The sequence below is a fragment of the Etheostoma spectabile genome, chromosome 2 (genome assembly GCF_008692095.1).
Source record: "Etheostoma spectabile isolate EspeVRDwgs_2016 chromosome 2, UIUC_Espe_1.0, whole genome shotgun sequence".
Taxonomy (NCBI): Eukaryota; Metazoa; Chordata; class Actinopteri; order Perciformes; family Percidae; genus Etheostoma; species Etheostoma spectabile.
The window spans coordinates 24430961-24449507 of record NC_045734.1 but is presented as its reverse complement, the minus strand read 5'-3'; the positions used below and the strand labels follow the sequence as shown (position 1 = coordinate 24449507).

The 18547-nt window shown below is 41.5% G+C and overlaps 3 protein-coding genes across 3 annotated transcripts in view; 2 read left to right on the top strand and 1 right to left on the bottom strand.

The window, feature by feature from the left end:
• The window catches only part of ptcd1 (pentatricopeptide repeat domain 1), a 4625-nt gene extending 2982 nt beyond the window's left edge, over positions 1-1643 (top strand). The window contains exons 7-8 of the mRNA XM_032538002.1: positions 189-371; positions 1180-1643. Of these exons, the coding sequence (XP_032393893.1) occupies positions 189-371; positions 1180-1425 (429 nt within the window). The 3' untranslated portion in view covers positions 1426-1643. The remainder of the gene's footprint in view (positions 1-188; positions 372-1179) is intronic.
• A 735-nt stretch (positions 1644-2378) lies between these two features.
• zgc:112980 (uncharacterized) lies at positions 2379-12134 on the top strand. Its single transcript, XM_032525168.1, has 20 exons — positions 2379-2454; positions 2880-3002; positions 3927-4035; positions 4129-4222; positions 4711-4861; positions 4989-5097; positions 5214-5339; positions 5449-5511; positions 5633-5755; positions 6547-6702; positions 6820-6873; positions 8018-8244; positions 8344-8423; positions 8511-8588; positions 8695-8766; positions 8882-8986; positions 9131-9236; positions 9647-9707; positions 9890-9941; positions 11754-12134. The coding sequence occupies exons 2-20, from the start codon at positions 2891-2893 to the stop codon at positions 11829-11831; spliced, it is 1956 nt and encodes a 651-aa protein (XP_032381059.1). The 5' UTR covers positions 2379-2454; positions 2880-2890; the 3' UTR covers positions 11832-12134.
• Positions 12135-12227: 93 nt separating this feature from the next.
• smcr8b (Smith-Magenis syndrome chromosome region, candidate 8b) overlaps positions 12228-18547 on the bottom strand; it is a 9626-nt gene continuing 3306 nt past the window's right edge. The window contains exons 3-6 of the mRNA XM_032525155.1: positions 17080-17834; positions 16089-16556; positions 14619-15123; positions 12228-13917 (exon numbers count right to left, since the gene is read on the bottom strand). Of these exons, the coding sequence (XP_032381046.1) occupies positions 13470-13917; positions 14619-15123; positions 16089-16556; positions 17080-17834 (2176 nt within the window). The 3' untranslated portion in view covers positions 12228-13469. The remainder of the gene's footprint in view (positions 13918-14618; positions 15124-16088; positions 16557-17079; positions 17835-18547) is intronic.

Here is an 18547-nt window from a genome sequence, read left to right as displayed (position 1 = left end):
TTATTATAATTATAATAAGCTTTATACATAAAAAATTATATACCACCTTTCATACAGAGTGTAGCTCAAAGTGCTTTAACAACAAATTGGAGAGACCACAAAAAAACAATCCTTTTTATGATAAAACCAAACAATTAAATCTAGATCTTTCCTTCACTTTTTTTTTTTTTTACTCTTGTTTTTCACAGGAGGCGGGACTGAAGCCTAACGTCTACGTGTTTTCTGCTCTAATTGGCCGAGCAACTCGTAGACTGGATTATGTCTACCTTAAAACACTGCTAAAAAGCATGAGCAGCATGGAGGTGTGGCCTAATGAGGTCATCATCAAGCAGCTGGAGTTTGCCTCACAGTATCCTCCCAACTACGACCAGGTAAGAATACACACAGTATCTACCACCAACTCGTCATTTCATACCTGAGCAAAATATACCTGTGTAGATAGGTAGGTGCAGATTGTGATCACAACCAAAGATCCTGAAGACTGCTGTAGTCTTCATTAGTGGAAGTGAAGGAAATCGGTTTAAAATAAGTTTAAAAAAACAGGTTTCCCAAAGCATTTTGTACCAACCGACTGCAGAGGTTTCTCTTTTCCAAAGCTGTGGCAGTGAACATGTCTAGATCTGTGTGTGAGCCATGCTTTAACTGAGCTTTTAATGGTTTGATGCCCTGTAGGCTTTATTTCTGTAAATATTATTGTCAACACCTCTACGCTACAGTCCAAACTCAACTCTCATCCGCCCTTTTTTTTGCCCCAGCAGGCAGTTGGTTTCAGTGAAAAAGCTCTGATAAACCCACTGTACTCCACCAGCAGCACCTAGCACCAAAAATCAGACAAACACTGTTGGCCACAAGCTAGTGAATATAGTGGAGCATTTAGCTGCTTACGAGACAAAATAAATTCATATCAGACTTGCCAGGTGGCCAGAACGCTAAATGAATGCTCCACATCCTACTGTGTAAAGAGACAACTCTAATGTATAATGCAGAGACAGAAAAAAATGAAAGGTCATAATTTCTCCGTGGAGTTTTGATCTCATTTCTTTGCCCCCTAGTGGCCAAAAATCAGCTTTAAAAAAACAACATTACGATTTAAGTAATTCTTTAGATAAATGCTTTCTTGACTCATATTTTTTTGCTCATCTCCTCCCCCTTATCTTTCCTCCCCTCCATCAATCCCAGTACAAGTCCAGAAACAACTACCTGGTCCAAATCAATGGTTTCCGTGGTTACTACCAGCAGTGGCTGAGAGACATGCCCGCTCAGAGCGCTGAGGACGAGCAGGCAGAGCTGCAGTCTAAGACGGACACTGAAGCGCTGCAAACAGAAGCAGCAGATGGACTGACAGAGACCCAAAGAAACCAGAGAGCAGCAGCCAGGAGATATAATTCTCGTAACAAGGACAAGGCGAGCACCGCTGCTCTGTAACAGCACTCCAGAAAATGTCTTTCATTCCTCTCCTTGATCGTCTGTGGGTCTGTTTGCGTTCATCTGTGTAACCCTGGATGGACTCTGGGTCAAAGGAGCTCATGGACCTTTAGTCAGTTAACTTATTGCAGATGCATTTTTCTACAAAAATTAAGTTGTAAAAATGATTGCAATTAAAGTAAATTTCAAGTACATGATGCTTGATAAATTAAACGTCACCTTGGTTGCCTCCTACATTGTATGTGATTTGGAAACCACAATTTAAGGATCATTTAAAAAAAGTGTCAGATCAGGTATATCATTTTTTAATTGTTGAGGGGCTGTGGCGGGGTAAAAGGATGGTGCACGTTGTCCTATTACATTGTGAAAAGCATGCCTTTGCAAAGTTAACCATCATCTGATGGTGGTAGATAATGACATCTAAAAGTACTGCTAAAACTGGAATCAGTGTTGCTTCCTTAACGTTTGATGGACTGAAATGTAACACGACAAAACTGCACTAACATTTCAGTAGTATTATTAGTTTTATTATTTGTGTAACATTTTCCTCAAAAGGCGGAGTTAAAGTTCATTATTGTAAAAAAGATGATCCAGTAGAACATGTTATAATGTCCCAAAAAATTAAATATTAGGGCAGGGTGTTATGTATAGTTACACCTGTTAATGCAGTTACTTGAAAGAAACTTAGCTGACATGAACAAGGTATTTTTTAAGAAATGATTCATTATATGTATTATTATTATTATTACTCAAGCATAGTTCTTGGCATTAAAGTGAAGCATTTAAGAAGAACAAAATAGGAAATAACCACTTAAACAACTAGTAAAAGAAACAGGCTTATCAAAGAATATTTATGTTGTTATAAATTTTCTGAATGTATTCTTCCACGGTGGCGGTAATGCACCCATAAGCTGGCTTGTCAACCACCGATAAATCCAACAAAGAAGAAGAAAAAACGTCGCATCCGGCAACGTTGAGTTTGGAGAACACCGGCGCCAAAAACATTTACTTTGAATAAACGGACAGCAAAAGGTAAAATTACTCGCTCATAAAAGATAACAAATATTTACACGTGTTTTAATTGGTTTACGTCACTATGCTTTGTAGTTATAAATAACGGTTGACAGAATTCAACGACTGTTTTAACACAAATTTAACGTTAACTTTCTGTTTCTGCCTTGAGTAAAGCTAGCTAACATTAGCTCCTTAGTAGTAATTAAAACCTTATGTGGTCTGTTTATGAAAGTTAATAACAGAATAACGCAGCCAAGACACAACTTGGAAAGAACTATTTATATGAGCACGGTCTCTCCCCGAAATCCTAACAAACCAGCCTGTAAACACATGAAGGGTTTGATGTGTGACTCGCTCACTCCAAGACCACACCAACATTATACACATAGTATACACATGTGAGTGGATGATTGCCTTTTCTTTCCCGGTTTTTTTGTGCTAGACATTTCTGATGGACACATCGGTGGACGCTGGAGTAATCATCATCGTCAGTGATGATGAAGATGAAATATGCAGTGAACCCTCGGTTCTCATTGTGGAGGTGGAGGACGTGAAGAAGAGTGGTAACAACTGTTTACATTACTCACCAGCAGCCTATATGTCGGGGTTGTTTATGTGAGGTCCAGGGACCCCCAAGGGTCCTTGAGGAGGCTCCAGGGGGTCCCAGCCAAAAGGGGAAAGAAAGGACTCCACCTGGGCCCTCAAGTGAGCATATGGCATCTAGGGGCTGAGCCTGGGACACCAGGGTTCACCGCTGAAAACTAGTGCCGTTGTGGACCTATCAGTGAAAAAAAACAGGGCCACTCGATGATGAGGATGCCATCTCTTACTCGACCACCCCCATCTTTTAGCAGTTTGTCTCAAGTTTGCAAATAAGGGATAATTGCATCTAGTCCTACAAAACAAATCACTATAATTTAATTTATAGTATCAATTCATAACAAGAGTTATCTTTAGACACTTTACAGTTAGAGTAGGTCTATACCACACTCTATAATTTACAAGAGGCCCAACAGTTCTAGTAGTTCCCTTCAGAGCAAGCAACAATGCTACAGGGGCGAGGAAAAACTCCCTTTTAGGGAGAAACCTCGGACAGACCCAGGCTCTTGGTAGGCGTGTCTGACGGCCGGTTGGGGGTGTAATGAACAATGGCAATAATAATCACAGTAAAAGATAAAAAATAGCAGTTCATGGCAAAGCAGGGCACTGCATGGTGTTAAGGCACAGCGAGCGTAGCAGTATGTAACAGGGCATTGTAGGACCACGGCAACAGCTGCAACCATGATTTTTGAGCCTCCCTGATCCAAGGAAACATAATTCCATCTATACGTGTCACAATGACACAATGTATGAATATTTTGATCATGGGTTTCATACACTTTCTGTAATAAACCTCCCAAAAGCAAAAAAAACTATCAAATGGTTGACCCTGGGGCAAAATCGTAGCAATTTGGGGGTCACCAAGCTGCTCTTCTTCTGTGTTTCAGACTGGGTTGTATCTCCCACTGCCCTGGATGAAGACCTGGTGGTCACCTTCTCCCGCCGAGCTGAGGTGCTGCCTCACGCACGATACGACTGTCCCGTACATGCTTTTACGTGAGTAAATTGCAACGCATGCTTCGTAAAATATTACTCAGTACGTTTTGCCCCTCCATTAAAAAGTAATCACTTCTCCTGTGTTCTGCTCAGGGCTACAGATTGTGTGATCGACACTCCTGTGGCCGGTAACCAGCTCATGTGCGATCAGTGTTTCTGCTACATCTGCGACAAGCTGGCGTCATTGGTATGTGTTTACGTGGTCTATAAACCTTACACACAGCCTGATTAGCTTACCGAGGGGATGCTACACAGCGCAAACCCACGCATAAAAACTCACTAAAGTGCCCATATTTAGAAAAAAAACCCCACTTTTTTTCTGGGATTTCGGGTGTTATTTTGTGTCTCTGGTGGTTCCACACTCATACAAACTTGAAAAAAAACATCCATGCTGTTTTGAGTCTGATACGGGTTTCATTTTTCCCGTTCACTTTCATTTCCATAAAATTTATTTTGAAAAGCATTTAAAAAAAAAAAATAGATGGAATGGAATTTATTTATTTATATATCTGTATTGTTTGTTGTATGGCCACATACATGAGTGACCACACATTCAGCATTATTAGCAGCTGTGCTCTGGACAAAATGAACACATTTATTTGTAGATAAAGATAATTTCAAGTTGTGTATCAATTAAGAGAGATGCATTAAGGTTGTTTTGTGTGTGTTTTTCAGTGTTTAATGTGGAGTCAGACAGGTGTGTGTCACTGCAACAGCCACAAGAGGAGCAACTTCTGGAACTGCCTGCGAGACTGCATGCTGCTTGGAGGACTGAAGACATTCAAGCTCACTCTGTCGGAAATAGATGCTCCCCTCCGACACGCAGGTTCTCGCTCTCTCACGAATATCGTGGACTTTGCAGTCACATTTTGAAAACCTCAGATGGAACCACTTGTTGTTTGACTAATTAGATGTTATTTCTCTGCCCCTGGATTTTACTTTCTCTTGTCCAGAGATGATGCTGCAGCGGTTCAGACACGGGCTCTCTGACCTGTTCTCTTCCTTCCTGAAGGGAAAGATTGTAGAGTTGGTAAATTCCACACAGAAAGTCCTCTTACACGAGTGAGTGACTAAACAGAGTGTCCATAATGTTAAAACAATATTGTTACACCCTTAAAGGCCTTTGAATTAACATATGAAAACTGAAAACAATTTAGATTATCTTTACTTTTTTGCAGTTACACACCTGTGTACGAGTTTGTCTCATCGTTCCTGAACTCGGCAGATAAACAGGAGGACAGAGCTGCTGCCATCATGAGACTCGGAGCTGCTGAGGACTTTATTGGACATTTTCAAGTCTCAGGGTACACACACACACTCAAAATAACACTTTATCTTCTAGATTAATTGTTATCTTTACAGCTTTTACATTTGTTTCTATCCATTTTCTTTGGCTGCCATGATTCTCTACAGGACTGTCCCCCTACCGTCTCCAATGAGTAATGCTGCTTCAGCCAAACTGGTGTTACTGCAGAGGTACACACACACACACACACACACACACACACCCCTGTTGCCTGTCTGTAACAAATTAATTTGTGTATTGACCTTCTTCCGTGTGTGACCTTCTTCCGTGTGTGTGATTGGTTTTTTTCAGGGTAATAGCATCCGTGCAGAGACAGATGGTGATGGCTGATTTTACCCAAGAGTTCATCCACAAGCTGCAGGATTTTTACAAGAGATTGTGTTTCCCTGCTGAGCTGAGGAACATGAAGAACAGGTGTGTGTGTGTGTGTGTGTGTGTGTGTGTGTGTGTGTGTGTGTGTGTGTGTGTGTGTGTGTGTGTGTGTGTGTGTGTGTGTGTGTGTGTGTGTGTGTGTGTGTGTGTGTGTGTGTGTAACTTTGAGCAGTGTTCGAATTATGGGGAGCACTGGGGGGGGACTGCATAGAATAGATATCACGATTCTCTACCATGATTTTTTTTTAACCATGACAAAATAAATTGGCAGTACCAGACCAAGGTTATTATAGTTTTTTTTTTTGACTTTTTGTTTTCAAATTCAGTTTAGTTTTAATTAGTTTTAGTCATCGAATTTAAGAGTAAGTGGCTGAATCAACTTTAGTCTCTGCCTATGGGCTGGTGACTTCCTGTAGAAAGGACACCAGTATTGTCTGGCAAGCACGCAAGGTTTTTCTCTCTCGAGTGGCCGCCAAAACGGTCTCCCCTCTCTTCTGTTCTGTGACTGAGGAGCAGGCACTCCCCTCTTGGCTTTCTCCTCATGTGTAACTGCAGGCAGGTAGAGGGGGGGGACAGGGTGTGGGGGTCGGTGTAAGTACGAGAGACAGCTGGACGTGACCATGGATGTTTTAAGAGTAGGAAAAAGATGCAGCTCAGCTGGCCTGGCCCTAGGCAAGCCAGCCGCTTTTGAGAATTCTTTATTGAGCTTTCTCCTTTCCTTAGTAGAATTAATTATTTTTTTACTTCAAATATAGGCTACCTAAGAAATAAATATAATTTAGAATAAATACCCATTTTGTGTGTGTGTGTGTGTGTGTGTGTGTGTGTTTCAGTCTGTGTGTTCGTCCTTGGGATGATGTCCTGCTGGTGTCTGTGCTGAAGGGTCAGAACGTGTCAGGAGTTCGCAAAGACAAAGGCAAGAAGGACGTCCTTTATGAACCGATTTCTGTAATTCTACTGAGAACAGAACTACTACAGCAACAGCACAGGTACCAAACAGATACACAAACACACACTTTTACACTTTTATGACATATAGACACACTTTCTTTCCTTTTCCAACTGTTAATAAAACCAAACATGACTGTTCTAATTTCTTACTGCAGGTACCGAGAACTGCGTCGCTATTTACAAGTCGTCAAGACTGATGATATTGAACTGTGAGTGCACTGAAGCATAAGTGTGTTTTTAGTTTAATTTCATCCTGTGTTTAACAAGCACTGTGCCTTTTGATGGAAATCTTCCAACATGGAATATGAAAATGTTAACATAGAGGGAAAAGTCAGGTTTTGAAATATCAAATTTAATTAATTACAATTAAGTGAGTGGTTTAGTATATGGTATAGACCAAATTGCAGTAACTGTGGAGATGTTAGTTCTGATATTAAGTTACAAAAAAGAATGTGTTGTTTAAAAAAAAAAAAAAACATAAAACATGCTGGCACATCATCAAGCTCACCAATTTGATTGTGTGGCCGAGCTAACTCAGGTTTACTCCTAGACTCAGCAGCCGCGCGTTCAACTCCGACCTGCAGCCCTTTGCTGCATGTTATTCTCTCCCCTTTCATGTCTTCATCTGTCCTGTGGAAAAGGCTTAACAAGGCACAAAAACGGTCTTTAAAAAGAGACATGTGAGTGCATTTAAAAGCCTGCAGACGATTGGGACCCAGTGATAGACATAAGCAGAACTTTCATGTTGTGAGCGCGATTACAAATAAAGTCACTCAGAATGTGTTATTTTGTACAGGTTAAAAAACAGTTGTAAATCCGACTGAAGATAGGAAACGTAATGTGAAGCTTCGTAAATATTTGTTTAAAAAGTCTACATTTTAAATTTTTAAATTACTTTTTAACTAAATTAACCTTTTTAACAAGATGATGTTACAGTTTTGGTTGACTAATTGGGTTTTCTTTGTTTCAGTGAAGTGGTTGTTCAAAATTGTATTTCTTAATTCCATTTATATTTAGGAAGCAAAGCACATGAAGGTTCAGACCCCTGTTTAAAAAAGTTATTATAACTTTACCTTTCAAAATAAAATCTCAAGCATAGATTTGCATATCATTCAGATTAAACGTGCTCTGTCACTATCTGTGAGCTGCCTGTCCCCTGAACACACTGTAAACAACGCGGTCTCTGTAGACAGCCCAGGGCTCCACAAACGGCAAAAAAACCGAACTGTGCCTGGAGGAAGGGGCGAGCTAGTCTCGTTTTGTTTGAAAATACCCAACATTGCTTAGAGCACCTTAAGACATGACTTGTGACAAGTTGTTGACTTGCTGTGTGTGTTTTTGTTTCTCCGGCAGATTCCAGCCAGTACAGGACCTCATCCCTTTCTTCATGTGCATGGAGGGGGACTTTATGTCCTCTCTGCACAGTTTGTTCCCTTCAGTAAACGCCCCCGCCTCCCGTTTTACTCCAGATCTTTTTCACTTTTATCTCCACATCTTTAAAACCGCAACAGCACCAAAACTAGCAGTCATGAGGCCAGAAGAGCTCTGCTGCTCTGATGCGGCGTGGGAGCCTATTAAAGGTCAGACATAGATAAATTATAGATTTGTAATTCTAAAACTTTTTTTTTTTTTTTTTTTTTTAAATTCATTTTCTCATAAGAACTTGCTCCTCTCTGCAGATGCTGTGCCACTGACGTGTGCTAGGCTGGTGAGGTTTGCTCTCAGGGTTCAGAGATGCAGCTCTGCCGTCTTCACGGATGTAAGTCTACTTTGTCTCTGTTCAGTAACAAATCACCATATGACAACAATGATGTGTGATTGTACGTCTGCTCCCTTTCTGATCCAGTCTCAATGCTGGACCAGTTTACTCACAGTCGTCAACACACACACCGCTCTCCCAGAACCATGCTCACAGTTTTTACAGGTATGTATTTCTTGTTTCTAAAAAAGCTCCTTAATTTTTTGGTAATTTTCCATTTATTTTTGGCTGTAGTGGTTTGTGTATTTTGACTTTCATGTCTGGACTTCAGGAAGCCAAGGATGTCGTGAATTCGATTCTGCAGCTCCAGTCAGATGTACTGATCCCGGGATACTTTCAGAAGGTACTGTATGTCTGTTATGATCTGCATACTTACACTCAAATCCATGGATGTTACAGCTTGTGCGTGGGTAACGTTATAAACTGTTAATACCGTATGTGTCTGTCTGTGTTTACAGGTGTACCCAGATCAGGCCTTGTTGCTGTTGGTAACAGGGGCTTTAGGTTTGAGAATCTGTAAAGCGCCTCTGAGTCCAGCCCTCCCCATGCTTAATACGTTTACGGTAATCTCCTGATGTCACTTCCTGTTTGCAGACATTGTGTCCAAAGAGCTGAATGTTTTTCCCCTGACTGTCACACAGTTTTCATGTTCCTTACCCCCATGAAACTGATATGAGGATCTAAACTATAACATTTCTGTCTCTCAGGAGAATACTTGGGCACTCTCGTGGCTGTGGCTCAATTTGTCCTCCAACCCAGAACGCCTCAGCTCCTTTTTACAGCAGATCGTTCAGGAGATGAAAAACACAACAGGTGTGTGGGCATCTTGTCTTGGTGATGAATCAGTGCACTAAACCCTCAATATCCTTAGGTGGGGTTTGAATCATAAAAAGAAATAGACAAAATCTATTAGTAGGACAGCACTCTGATTTAACCCTTGTGTTGTCTTCCCGTCGACCTGCAACTTTGTGTTTTTTCTGGGTTGAAATTTCAACATTTTGTTCTTTTTCTACACTTTTCTCAAAGTTTTTGTCAATTTTATTCCAATTTTTTGTCACTTTTTTGGAAGATTTTTTAAATTACGTCAGTCATTTATTTATTTTTAAACAATTTCTTTGTTGCTTTTTCCAGTGTTTTTCAATGTTTTTTTGTCACTTTGTCTTTTGGGTCACGTCTTCAGCGTTTAAAGGAATCAAACATGTCTTTCTTTCTGTCTCCATCAGATGAGGAACATTTGTTAACCTTTCTTCGCGCTCAGTCATCTTCAACAGAGTACTGGGACCAGTGAGTCATATTTAATTCATAACTTGCTACAACAAAATCGAGACAAGTTCAGATTAGGTTTTCTATTTTATACTATTTAAACTGGATTAGAACAGTTTGCTTAAGGCTGTGGGTCTGACCTGCCTTGCTTTCCATGTCCTCTCCTGATGTGGTGATCAACTTTTCATGTCTCCTCCTCCTAGTGGACGTCAAACTCAACTCTCCACAAGTGAAGGCCCCGTTGCAGTGTCAGCTGTAAGTTCCACAACTCTCATCAGCTGTTCCTCCTGGTTTTTAAAAAAAAAAAAATGTTTTTCAGAATCTACTTTTACAGGAAAAGTCTGTAGTGTCTTTTCCTTATTAGTTTTTAAATACCCCCCATGGAACTTTCTCTCTACTTTGTATTCGTCCATTTAAACACATGGGAATGTGTGTCAAGTGTATTTTGTATTCATTCAATACGTTTTACAACAGAGGAATCTTCTTACTCACTGCCTTTTCCTAGTGTTTTATTCAATTTCATCGCCCATTAGCGCCACCAGCTGTCTATCAGGGGCACATTGTTAAACCAAAGGGATGCCAGTTTGCGTGCATGCACTTTACACCTGCTACACATTGCTCCATAGAAAAACTCCACCGGGTACCTTTTAACACAATTGTGCATGAGCCTTTTACTGAGCACTGACTACTCATTTTTATTTTACGTATACCAATTAACTAAACCCATATTGATGTTATTGGGAGATACGGAGCAGTGAAATAGCTTGTGCATATTCCCTACATTGTTTAGGAGTTCTTGAAGGTTTATGAAACCACAGTTGACAAGACAATGACTAAGATATGCTCTTTAATGTTGATCGGTCACATCTGGCCTATAAATGATGTTTCAAAAGCACAGTCCCGGTGCTGATCCTGTCCATCGTATTTGATCAGTGAATCGCAAATGTGAGAAGTTGGAACAAATTTGGCTTTTTAATTTCACGGCTAATCCTAATTGCTTTCTGTTTATATTCAGTGAGTCCACTAATTGATTGGCTAATCCTTTCAGCCCTAGTACTACTACAGACTTGAAAATAGTCAGAGGAGATGAGTCATACATACAAAATTCATGTCAAACAATCCAACTTTAAGTCTGGGAGCTTTGAGTTCATGCACCAAGCAAACTGTCAGAAATCTGGGTGTGACATTTGATTGTAGCATGAAATTTGACAAACAGATAAGCAATGTGTTCAGAACGAGCTTTTTCCAAATTTGTCTCCTGGCTAAAGTAAAGCCTTTTCTTAACAGGCACAATTTGGAAAGGGCTATTTATGCCTTTATTAGTTCACAGCTAGATTATTGCAACGCTCTTTATGTTCTAAATCAAACACCCATCTCACGTCTTCAGCTTGTGCAAAATGCTGCTGCCCGCCTTTTGACAAATACTTCTAGAAGTGCACGCATGACTCCGATTCTTTTTACACTACACTGGCTTCCGGTGCGTTTTAGAATTGATTTTCAAATTGCATTGTTTGTTTTCAAAGCCTTAAATGTCCGAGCTTTGAACTTTGGGTGGGAAAAATCGGCTGTTGCGGTCTTCAGATCTACGGACTTTAGAAGTCCCAAGGTCGAGGTACAAAAAGTGATCAAATCAGGTCTTTGCTGTTGCTGGCCCAAAACTCTAGAACAAGCTCCCCCTTTAACGGATGTTCATTTTAAATCAAAACTTAAAACTTATTTATTTAGAATGGCTTTTAATACGCAGTAGTGGTGCAACAACTTCCCTCTTCTGATGATGATTTTAGGCAACTTTATCTGTTTTACTGTTTTCTAAGCTTCATGTGTTTTTTTTTTTTTTCTTGTCTTTTATTGATTGTGTTTGTTTATTCTTGGTTGATGTAAAGCCCTTTGGACACCTGTTGGTTGCTGTAAAGTGCTATATAAATAAATGTTTGATTGATATTCCATTTACACATGTGGTAACATCCAAACTGAACCCCACTGTAAGTTTGACTTCTCAGATGTAAATTAAATAGAAAGCCTCCTAACAAACAGCTGATGTGTTTTTTTGTTTTTTTTGTCCTTCAGGTGGTGGCAGCCGGGTCTGATCCCCCGCTGATGTGCCCGTCAAACGCTGAGTCAGCAGCCCCCTCTCCTCTAGACTGAGCCGAGCCGAGCAGCAGATGAATGTGTGTCTGAGTTTTTATGCAGACGCCAGAATGAAAGATAAGAGACTTCAAACACATCCTTATCGTTCTTCAGCATTTACCATTCTAGAGACACTTTATGTTGCTTATTGTTTAGCGACTTCATAAGTTCAGTGTGCTGAAGTTCTTAATTGCATATAAGTGTACTTCTGCACTGTGAGATTTCTTTTTGAGATGACTACTTCCTGGATTACAAATGTTTATAAGTGGCAATCATGTAATGTTGGTAAATAAACAGATTTTTTGTTATGTAATTTTGGTAGTTATATGGGATTGTTTTTTATTTTTATGAACCACTTGGCTAAATTAGAGAAAAGGTTAATTGCTGAATTGTTTGCGTAATTTGGAAGCCCAGTGTACAACTTATGGTTTTATTTACAGCGTTAATATACACACGCTCAAATCGGCTCATATTTGCATCAAACATAAAAGTACAGTGTTTAACAGGAGGCTGTTGCTCTGTCATCAGCTGCCATTTAGAGTGAAAAGTCTAATTAATAGGTTCTGTAATGTTCATTAATTACATTACACCAATCGATTTTCTTTGATTGTTTTTTAATAAAATGCTTCCACCTTCAAAACTCAGCTGCCAGAGTTGGAACAAGCTGTTTAGCGTGATCCCACTGGCTGCTGCCAGGTCATTCAGGAATCCATTTTAAAATTTGACAAATCTAATGTCAACTCAAGGTAGGCTACACTCTTTTTCCAGAGCTGTCAACTGCATCTCAAGTCAGCGGTGGCGTTAACTCCCTTGGCATGAAGTTGTCGCAACAGCTGAGCCATCTCCATGACAACTGAATAAAATCCATACCCTGGTGAAAATGTTATGAAAGTTCTGGAATAAGATAGAAAGTGGACCTTGAGATTTAGTTTTGTCTGGTATGTTTAAACCAGCAGTACACATGGTTTGTGCGGCTCAGATTGTAATGTTATAAGTTATCAAATATGGCACGTATAAAAGGAGCCAAACATAATGGAAAGTTGTAGCTCATTTAAGGTTTAGGTTGATTTTTAAAATGATATAGACCCTTTTTTCAGACGAGTTTGACCTTTTAGGGGATTGGCTCCCCCTCCATTCTATACTACAGCTAAACTGATTTAAATGATAACAGAGCAACAGACCTAGTTACATTCAATTAAGTTTATAAAGATAAATAGTTACCATTCTGTGTAGTTTGGAATCAGTGAGAAAGACAAACTTCAAGCAACAATACTGTACCAGCACCAATGTCATCTCAGATCAGTAGCCTGTTTGGATCAATCAGTGTTCATGGGTCTCTTAAATGATGTGATTCAGTAATACATTTAAAAGGAACACACTGCCAGCATGTAAAAGTCTTTGGTGCCAGTGAGGCACTAGTGCATGTGTCCAGTAATCCAGAGATACAAGACCAACAGCATCTTGGAGTAAAAATCATGCAAACACACATTTAACACTGCTAATAAAAACATATACAGTAATAGGGACTCTTCATTGGCAGACAACACCGGTCTGCATCAGTCAAAAATGATGACAAACCAGGAACCCGGTGGTTGTAGCTAATATTACAGACTATCTTTATGACTTCAGGTCAATTGTTTTTGTCCATCCAGTGGTTTAGGCTGCATATGTATTTCTGTGCAGGTGCATTGAGTTGTAAGAGAATCTTAAAACCGGTGGTCCACGCCCTGTGTGGCGCTGTTTGATGAGGTCACACAGGAAATGCATCACTCTCAAATCGCACTCACTGCTACAGAATCCTCGTGTGACCAGGAAGTCCCCTCGTTCTGTGCCATTGTTGCCTCCAGCAGTGTTTGGACGTTGGAAAGCCGGGTTAAACGTGGACAGCAGCGCCTGGTTGGCCAGTGCAGTGAGGCAGCTCTCCAGGTGCAGCAGGTAGGTGATGCCTCTCCTAATGCCGGCGTAAGGATTAGCCAGTCTGCCGATGAGCGAGCCGGAGTATGACGGACAGCGCAGCGTCCTATGGTCCAGATCCAACAGGGCCAAATAACGACTGTAGCGAGTCAGAGAGTGAATAATGTTGGCTGAGGAGCTGGAGGATGATCTGGTCAAAGAGAAAAGGAGAGAATGTGAGAGTGCAGAATTTATGTTCACTCGTTCTTAACTTTGTCTCAAAAAGATATTTTTCTGCGATTTCATTACAAGACACCCACAGTATTGGACAAGGGGCCATTTTGTGTGCTCCATTTGAGTTTTACACAGTAAAATATTTAAAGTAGCAATAACACATCCTGCAAAGCCGTTACATCCTTCTACGCGTACGCTTTTTTTAGTCACTGTTCTATTATCTTTTACTGTGATTATTATTGACAATCTTCATCACACCCCCAACCGACCACCAGACACCGCCTGCCAAGAGCCTGGGTCTGTCCCAGGTTTCTCCCTAAAAGGGAGTTTTTCCTTGTTACTGTCGCACTGTTGCTTTCTCTGGAGGGAACAAATAGAACGGTCGGGTCCTTGTAAATTATTGAGTGTGTTCCAGACTTACTGTCTGTAAAGTGTCTTGAGATAACTCTTGTTTTGAATTGATACTATAAATGAAATTGACTTGAAATTGAATAACTGACAGACAACGCAATGTAAACACAACACTGACATACATGGCCTTTTAAAGCTGATATGGTGAATATGTTAGCAAACAGTAAAGATGGGCATCTCAACATAAAAATAGTAATGAAGGGGTGAAAGGGAGAATACAAACAATCTAAAATAACAAAATGTTTGATAACGGTTGCCCGTGACTACCTGTGTATTCCTATCAGTCTCCAGGTGAGCAGGTCAGTCAGCTGGAGCGGCGTGGTCAAACACGGCATCACGGCGTTTCCATCAGGACCAGGTGCAGGCAGGAAGAGACTCAGAGCGTCCAGCTGTTTTGTGACCAAACTCTCGTCTCCTCCGATGACGACCAGCGGCCGGCCGCTCAGGAGACAAAACACGGCATGCTGGGAGAAGGAGTTCTGTTTGAGGAACCTGAGCGCTCTGAGTCCAGCCTTCCGTCGCCTCCTCGGATTGGAGCGGCTGTTGCTGTGAATATTTTGGGTGGGAGAGGGCGGGTCCGAGGAGCCGGTGAAGCTGGTGCAGTCGGACGCCTCGTCGACGCTTGGCAGCCGGAGAGGACCGCAGGGCGGAGGCCGGCTGTCAGCCTCCGCCACGGCAACAGGAGGGGCCAAGTCGACATGAAGCTCAGGCACCGACTGGACTTTCTGACGAACTTCAGACCACTGAGGCGTCGACTCCACTGCTTCTTCAACTAACAAAACAGTTGCATTACATGTTAAAGGATATTTCTTGTAGTAATTTTAGTAGCTGTGTCCCTCATTCAAATCAATAATAATATTAACTTTGTACCACCAACTAAAGACAAGTCCAAGGGGCAAGAAACATGAGCAGTCAGAGGCTCATTTTTTTACAGGTTTTAAACAAACTTATTTGACTTAAACATCCACCCGAGTTTGCAGGCTGAAAAAATAAAAATGTGTTTAGATAATTTGACTAGTTCATAACCTGCAACACCAGACTTTTGCCGTGTTCCCAGATGTTAGCTATTAATTTGCAGAGCATCATAACTAGAGCGTGCAGATTTTTGGCTTTTTTTTACATAATACATAATTTATTCAGGGGAGGTTCACTGAGAGGCAGCCTCTCTTTTGCAGGAACGCCCTGATCACATTCACACCGTTACACCCATTGATACCTGGAAGCTGCCCAGTACAACCACAGTCTGATCTGCTGCCACTGAGCAGCTCCACTGGAGCGGTTGGAGGTTAAGGGCCTTGCTCAAGGGCACCTCAGTGGTGGTAATGAGGGAGGGACGAGAGCTGCTCTTTCACTTTCCCCACCCAGGTCACAGGCTTTCAATACCAGGCTAACATGGCTTAAAGAAAGGTAACCAAGGCATTTTTTCCACAAAAAATGTTACAGAGGCTATGGTAGAACTCCAGACATTACCACAAATTCATATGGCAAGGCACCTTTAAGATGATTACATTACATTTGAATCTTTCTCCATTTGCTTACTAAAGAAACTCCTCTAACCAGGAGCAGAGTGGACCAGTGCAAAACTCTTAATGGCCTTATTTTTCTTAAAACGCATTGTAAATAAAAGTGTGGATGTAAGGTTGTAAAACGATAAACATATTTTCAAAGTTAGCCGAATAAGTGTGCACGTAGCTTTAAAACATGCTTAAGACATGATTGTTGTAGCAGATGTTTTACCTTGCAGGAGTTTGGACGTCTTCTCAGGACAGTTGTCATCACAGACTTGATTGCTCTTCAAACATTCAACGATCCGCTCTTCTTTGATTTTAATCTCACCATTAACAGTTGTTTGCTTCAAGGTTTCTTCTCTGTCTCCAAGACCGTCATCGTCCAGAACAGGCTCTTTGTTTTCATCCGGATTTACTGAAGTATTTGGATTCGGTGTCTTCCTCTCCTCGAGGGCATCGTTAGACTCACACTCTGTCAGCATCGCCTTTTCCTTCTCAACGCCGTTACTCAGCAGGTGGTGCTCTGCTTCTTCCTCGGTGATGGCGGTGAGGTCGTCAGGAAAGATGGACTCGGTGGTACTCAGTACCTCGATGCTGTCCTCACTGTTGGCTCGTCTGGCGTACGCTCTCACATGCCGGACGCCTGAATCTACTGTGGCTCGCCTGTAAGAGGTGTCTGTCATCCCAACGGGTGTTTCTGTTGAAGAGAGGGAACTGTGTCAGCCGGTCCAGATGTCTGAGGGGAATATACTGGAATATGTTTTAATATTATTAATTAGGTTTTCAGAAAAACTCCCATCACAACTTCCCAGCGAGACACTGTGAAATTGACAATGTAAAAGTCGTGAAAGCTGAAACTAGCAAATGTTCAGCATTTCTGCTTGATAAATGACTTAAATTATTAATTGATTACCAAATATGTAGTTTGACGCTTCTCTGTCAATGTAATGATGAACTAATCGTGTCAGCACTGTGCTGTATTTAGCTGATAAACCCATTACCATCTCTAATGGTTGATTTTGTGTGTAAAGAGGTCAGAAAATAATATTATATATTATAATTATTTTAAATGTTAATTATTTTTTGATTAATTGTTAGTGTGTAAAATGTGCAGAAAAAGACACCATATCCCAGAGCGTAAGGTGAAATCTATAAATTGAAACCTTCAGCTCAATAAAACAAAGATACTGAATGTTAATAATCAACTGATTGTTTCATACCTCTGCTGTCGGATCCAGCGACGACATGCTGCGTCCGATAAGACTTCTCAGTCCCGAGCACTTCGATGCTGTCGCCGCTGCTCATACTTCCTGTCATCTCCGGGGCAACAATGGGGTCAGGGGTTACTGTCCCAGCTTCTCCTGCCTCCAGTTTGATGGGGATCTCCTCCACGCAGGAGAAGAATGAATCCAGGCTCATTGGTTCGGATGGTAACATCTCCAGGCCGCTCTTCCTTCCTGTCGTCTTCTGCAGCTCCGACTCGGCGCTCTCTCTCTCCTCCTCATCTCCGTCCTCTGGGCTCCACAGCTCGAACAGGAAGTTTACGAGCGTGAGCCTCCTGGACAACGACCGTGTGACACAAGCAGTCCGCAGCACGCTCCTGTCGCCTCGCAGGCGGCGCTCTGTGTCAGCGAGCTGCTCCTTCGTCAGAGACAGGAAGTAGGCATTGCAAAGCTCGTGCAGAGGCTTCAGACGGCGCTCAGACCTGCAGGAGGGGGAGGTGGAGAGGGAGGGACAGGGCTCGGGAGGCAGTAATGCGGTCGGATCAGTGACTGAGTCGGCTGGGTCGTAAGGCAGGAAGTCAGGCTGTTTCAGCTTCCTGTTTGGGTAGGAAGTGACCTGGCGGAGGAGGTCTCTATGGATTAAGATTGACCGCTCTACGGCCTCAAGCTCATCTGCTGTTTCTCCCTCCTCTGTGGACCCATCTGGCGTCCTCTGAAGTTCTGTCTCCTGCAGCAAAGTCAACCGCCTGTACCTGAAACAGTCACAGAGAGTTTATTTAGTCAGTTCCTTAGAGAGTAACTTTACACCTTCACATGTGGGATCCCGTCCGGGTACACAGACAACCACTGTAGTAAAAACAGAACTAAACTGACTTTCTGTTGAGACTTCTGCTCAGAGCGATGCGGCTGTGTTCAGAGTAGACTAAACTTGATTTACATTACCACCCCTCACCTGTGAGCTCTTTTGCATCTGTTTGTTTGACAGATTACACATTCATCATTCTAATTGGTACATGGAATCAGGTGACCTCCCGGACTCACAAAACAGCACAGGTGTTTTCACTTATTCTGGCTAATTAGACCTCTGTTAAAAGGTACGTCCTACTGTGAATAAGGGCTGCATTTACAGTCTGGTAGTGTGATAATGTACTAAATATTGTGATGGAACAAGCTGAAAACAAATATTTCTACATTTCCAAACAATGCAAAGTCCAGTCAGAACAAATGTGAACTCTGACCTGAGAGTCTGCAGAATTAGCCAGATGTACTGTAAATTGCACCAAAACAGGAAATGCATGCAAATGTGTCATTTGACTGTACCTTAAGAATGATAAAGTTTTAATTTGTCCAATTTAAACAGGTAAACAAGTGAGTCTGTACACTACACACCAACACAGTCTTTTCAAGAGGTCTAATCTGTCCAAATAAGTGAAATTGTGTGTGTGTGTGTGTGTGTGTGTGTGTG

Bases quoted from the DNA above. Each gene is read 5' to 3' on its own strand.
- zgc:112980 (XM_032525168.1), top strand. From the start codon at position 2,891: ATGGACACATCGGTGGACGCTGGAGTAATCATCATCGTCAGTGATGAT. The intron at 8,424-8,510 runs GTAAGTCTACTT...TTTCTGATCCAG, and splicing joins GCTCTGCCGTCTTCACGGAT to TCTCAATGCTGGACCAGTTT. The intron at 8,589-8,694 runs GTATGTATTTCT...TCTGGACTTCAG, and splicing joins CATGCTCACAGTTTTTACAG to GAAGCCAAGGATGTCGTGAA.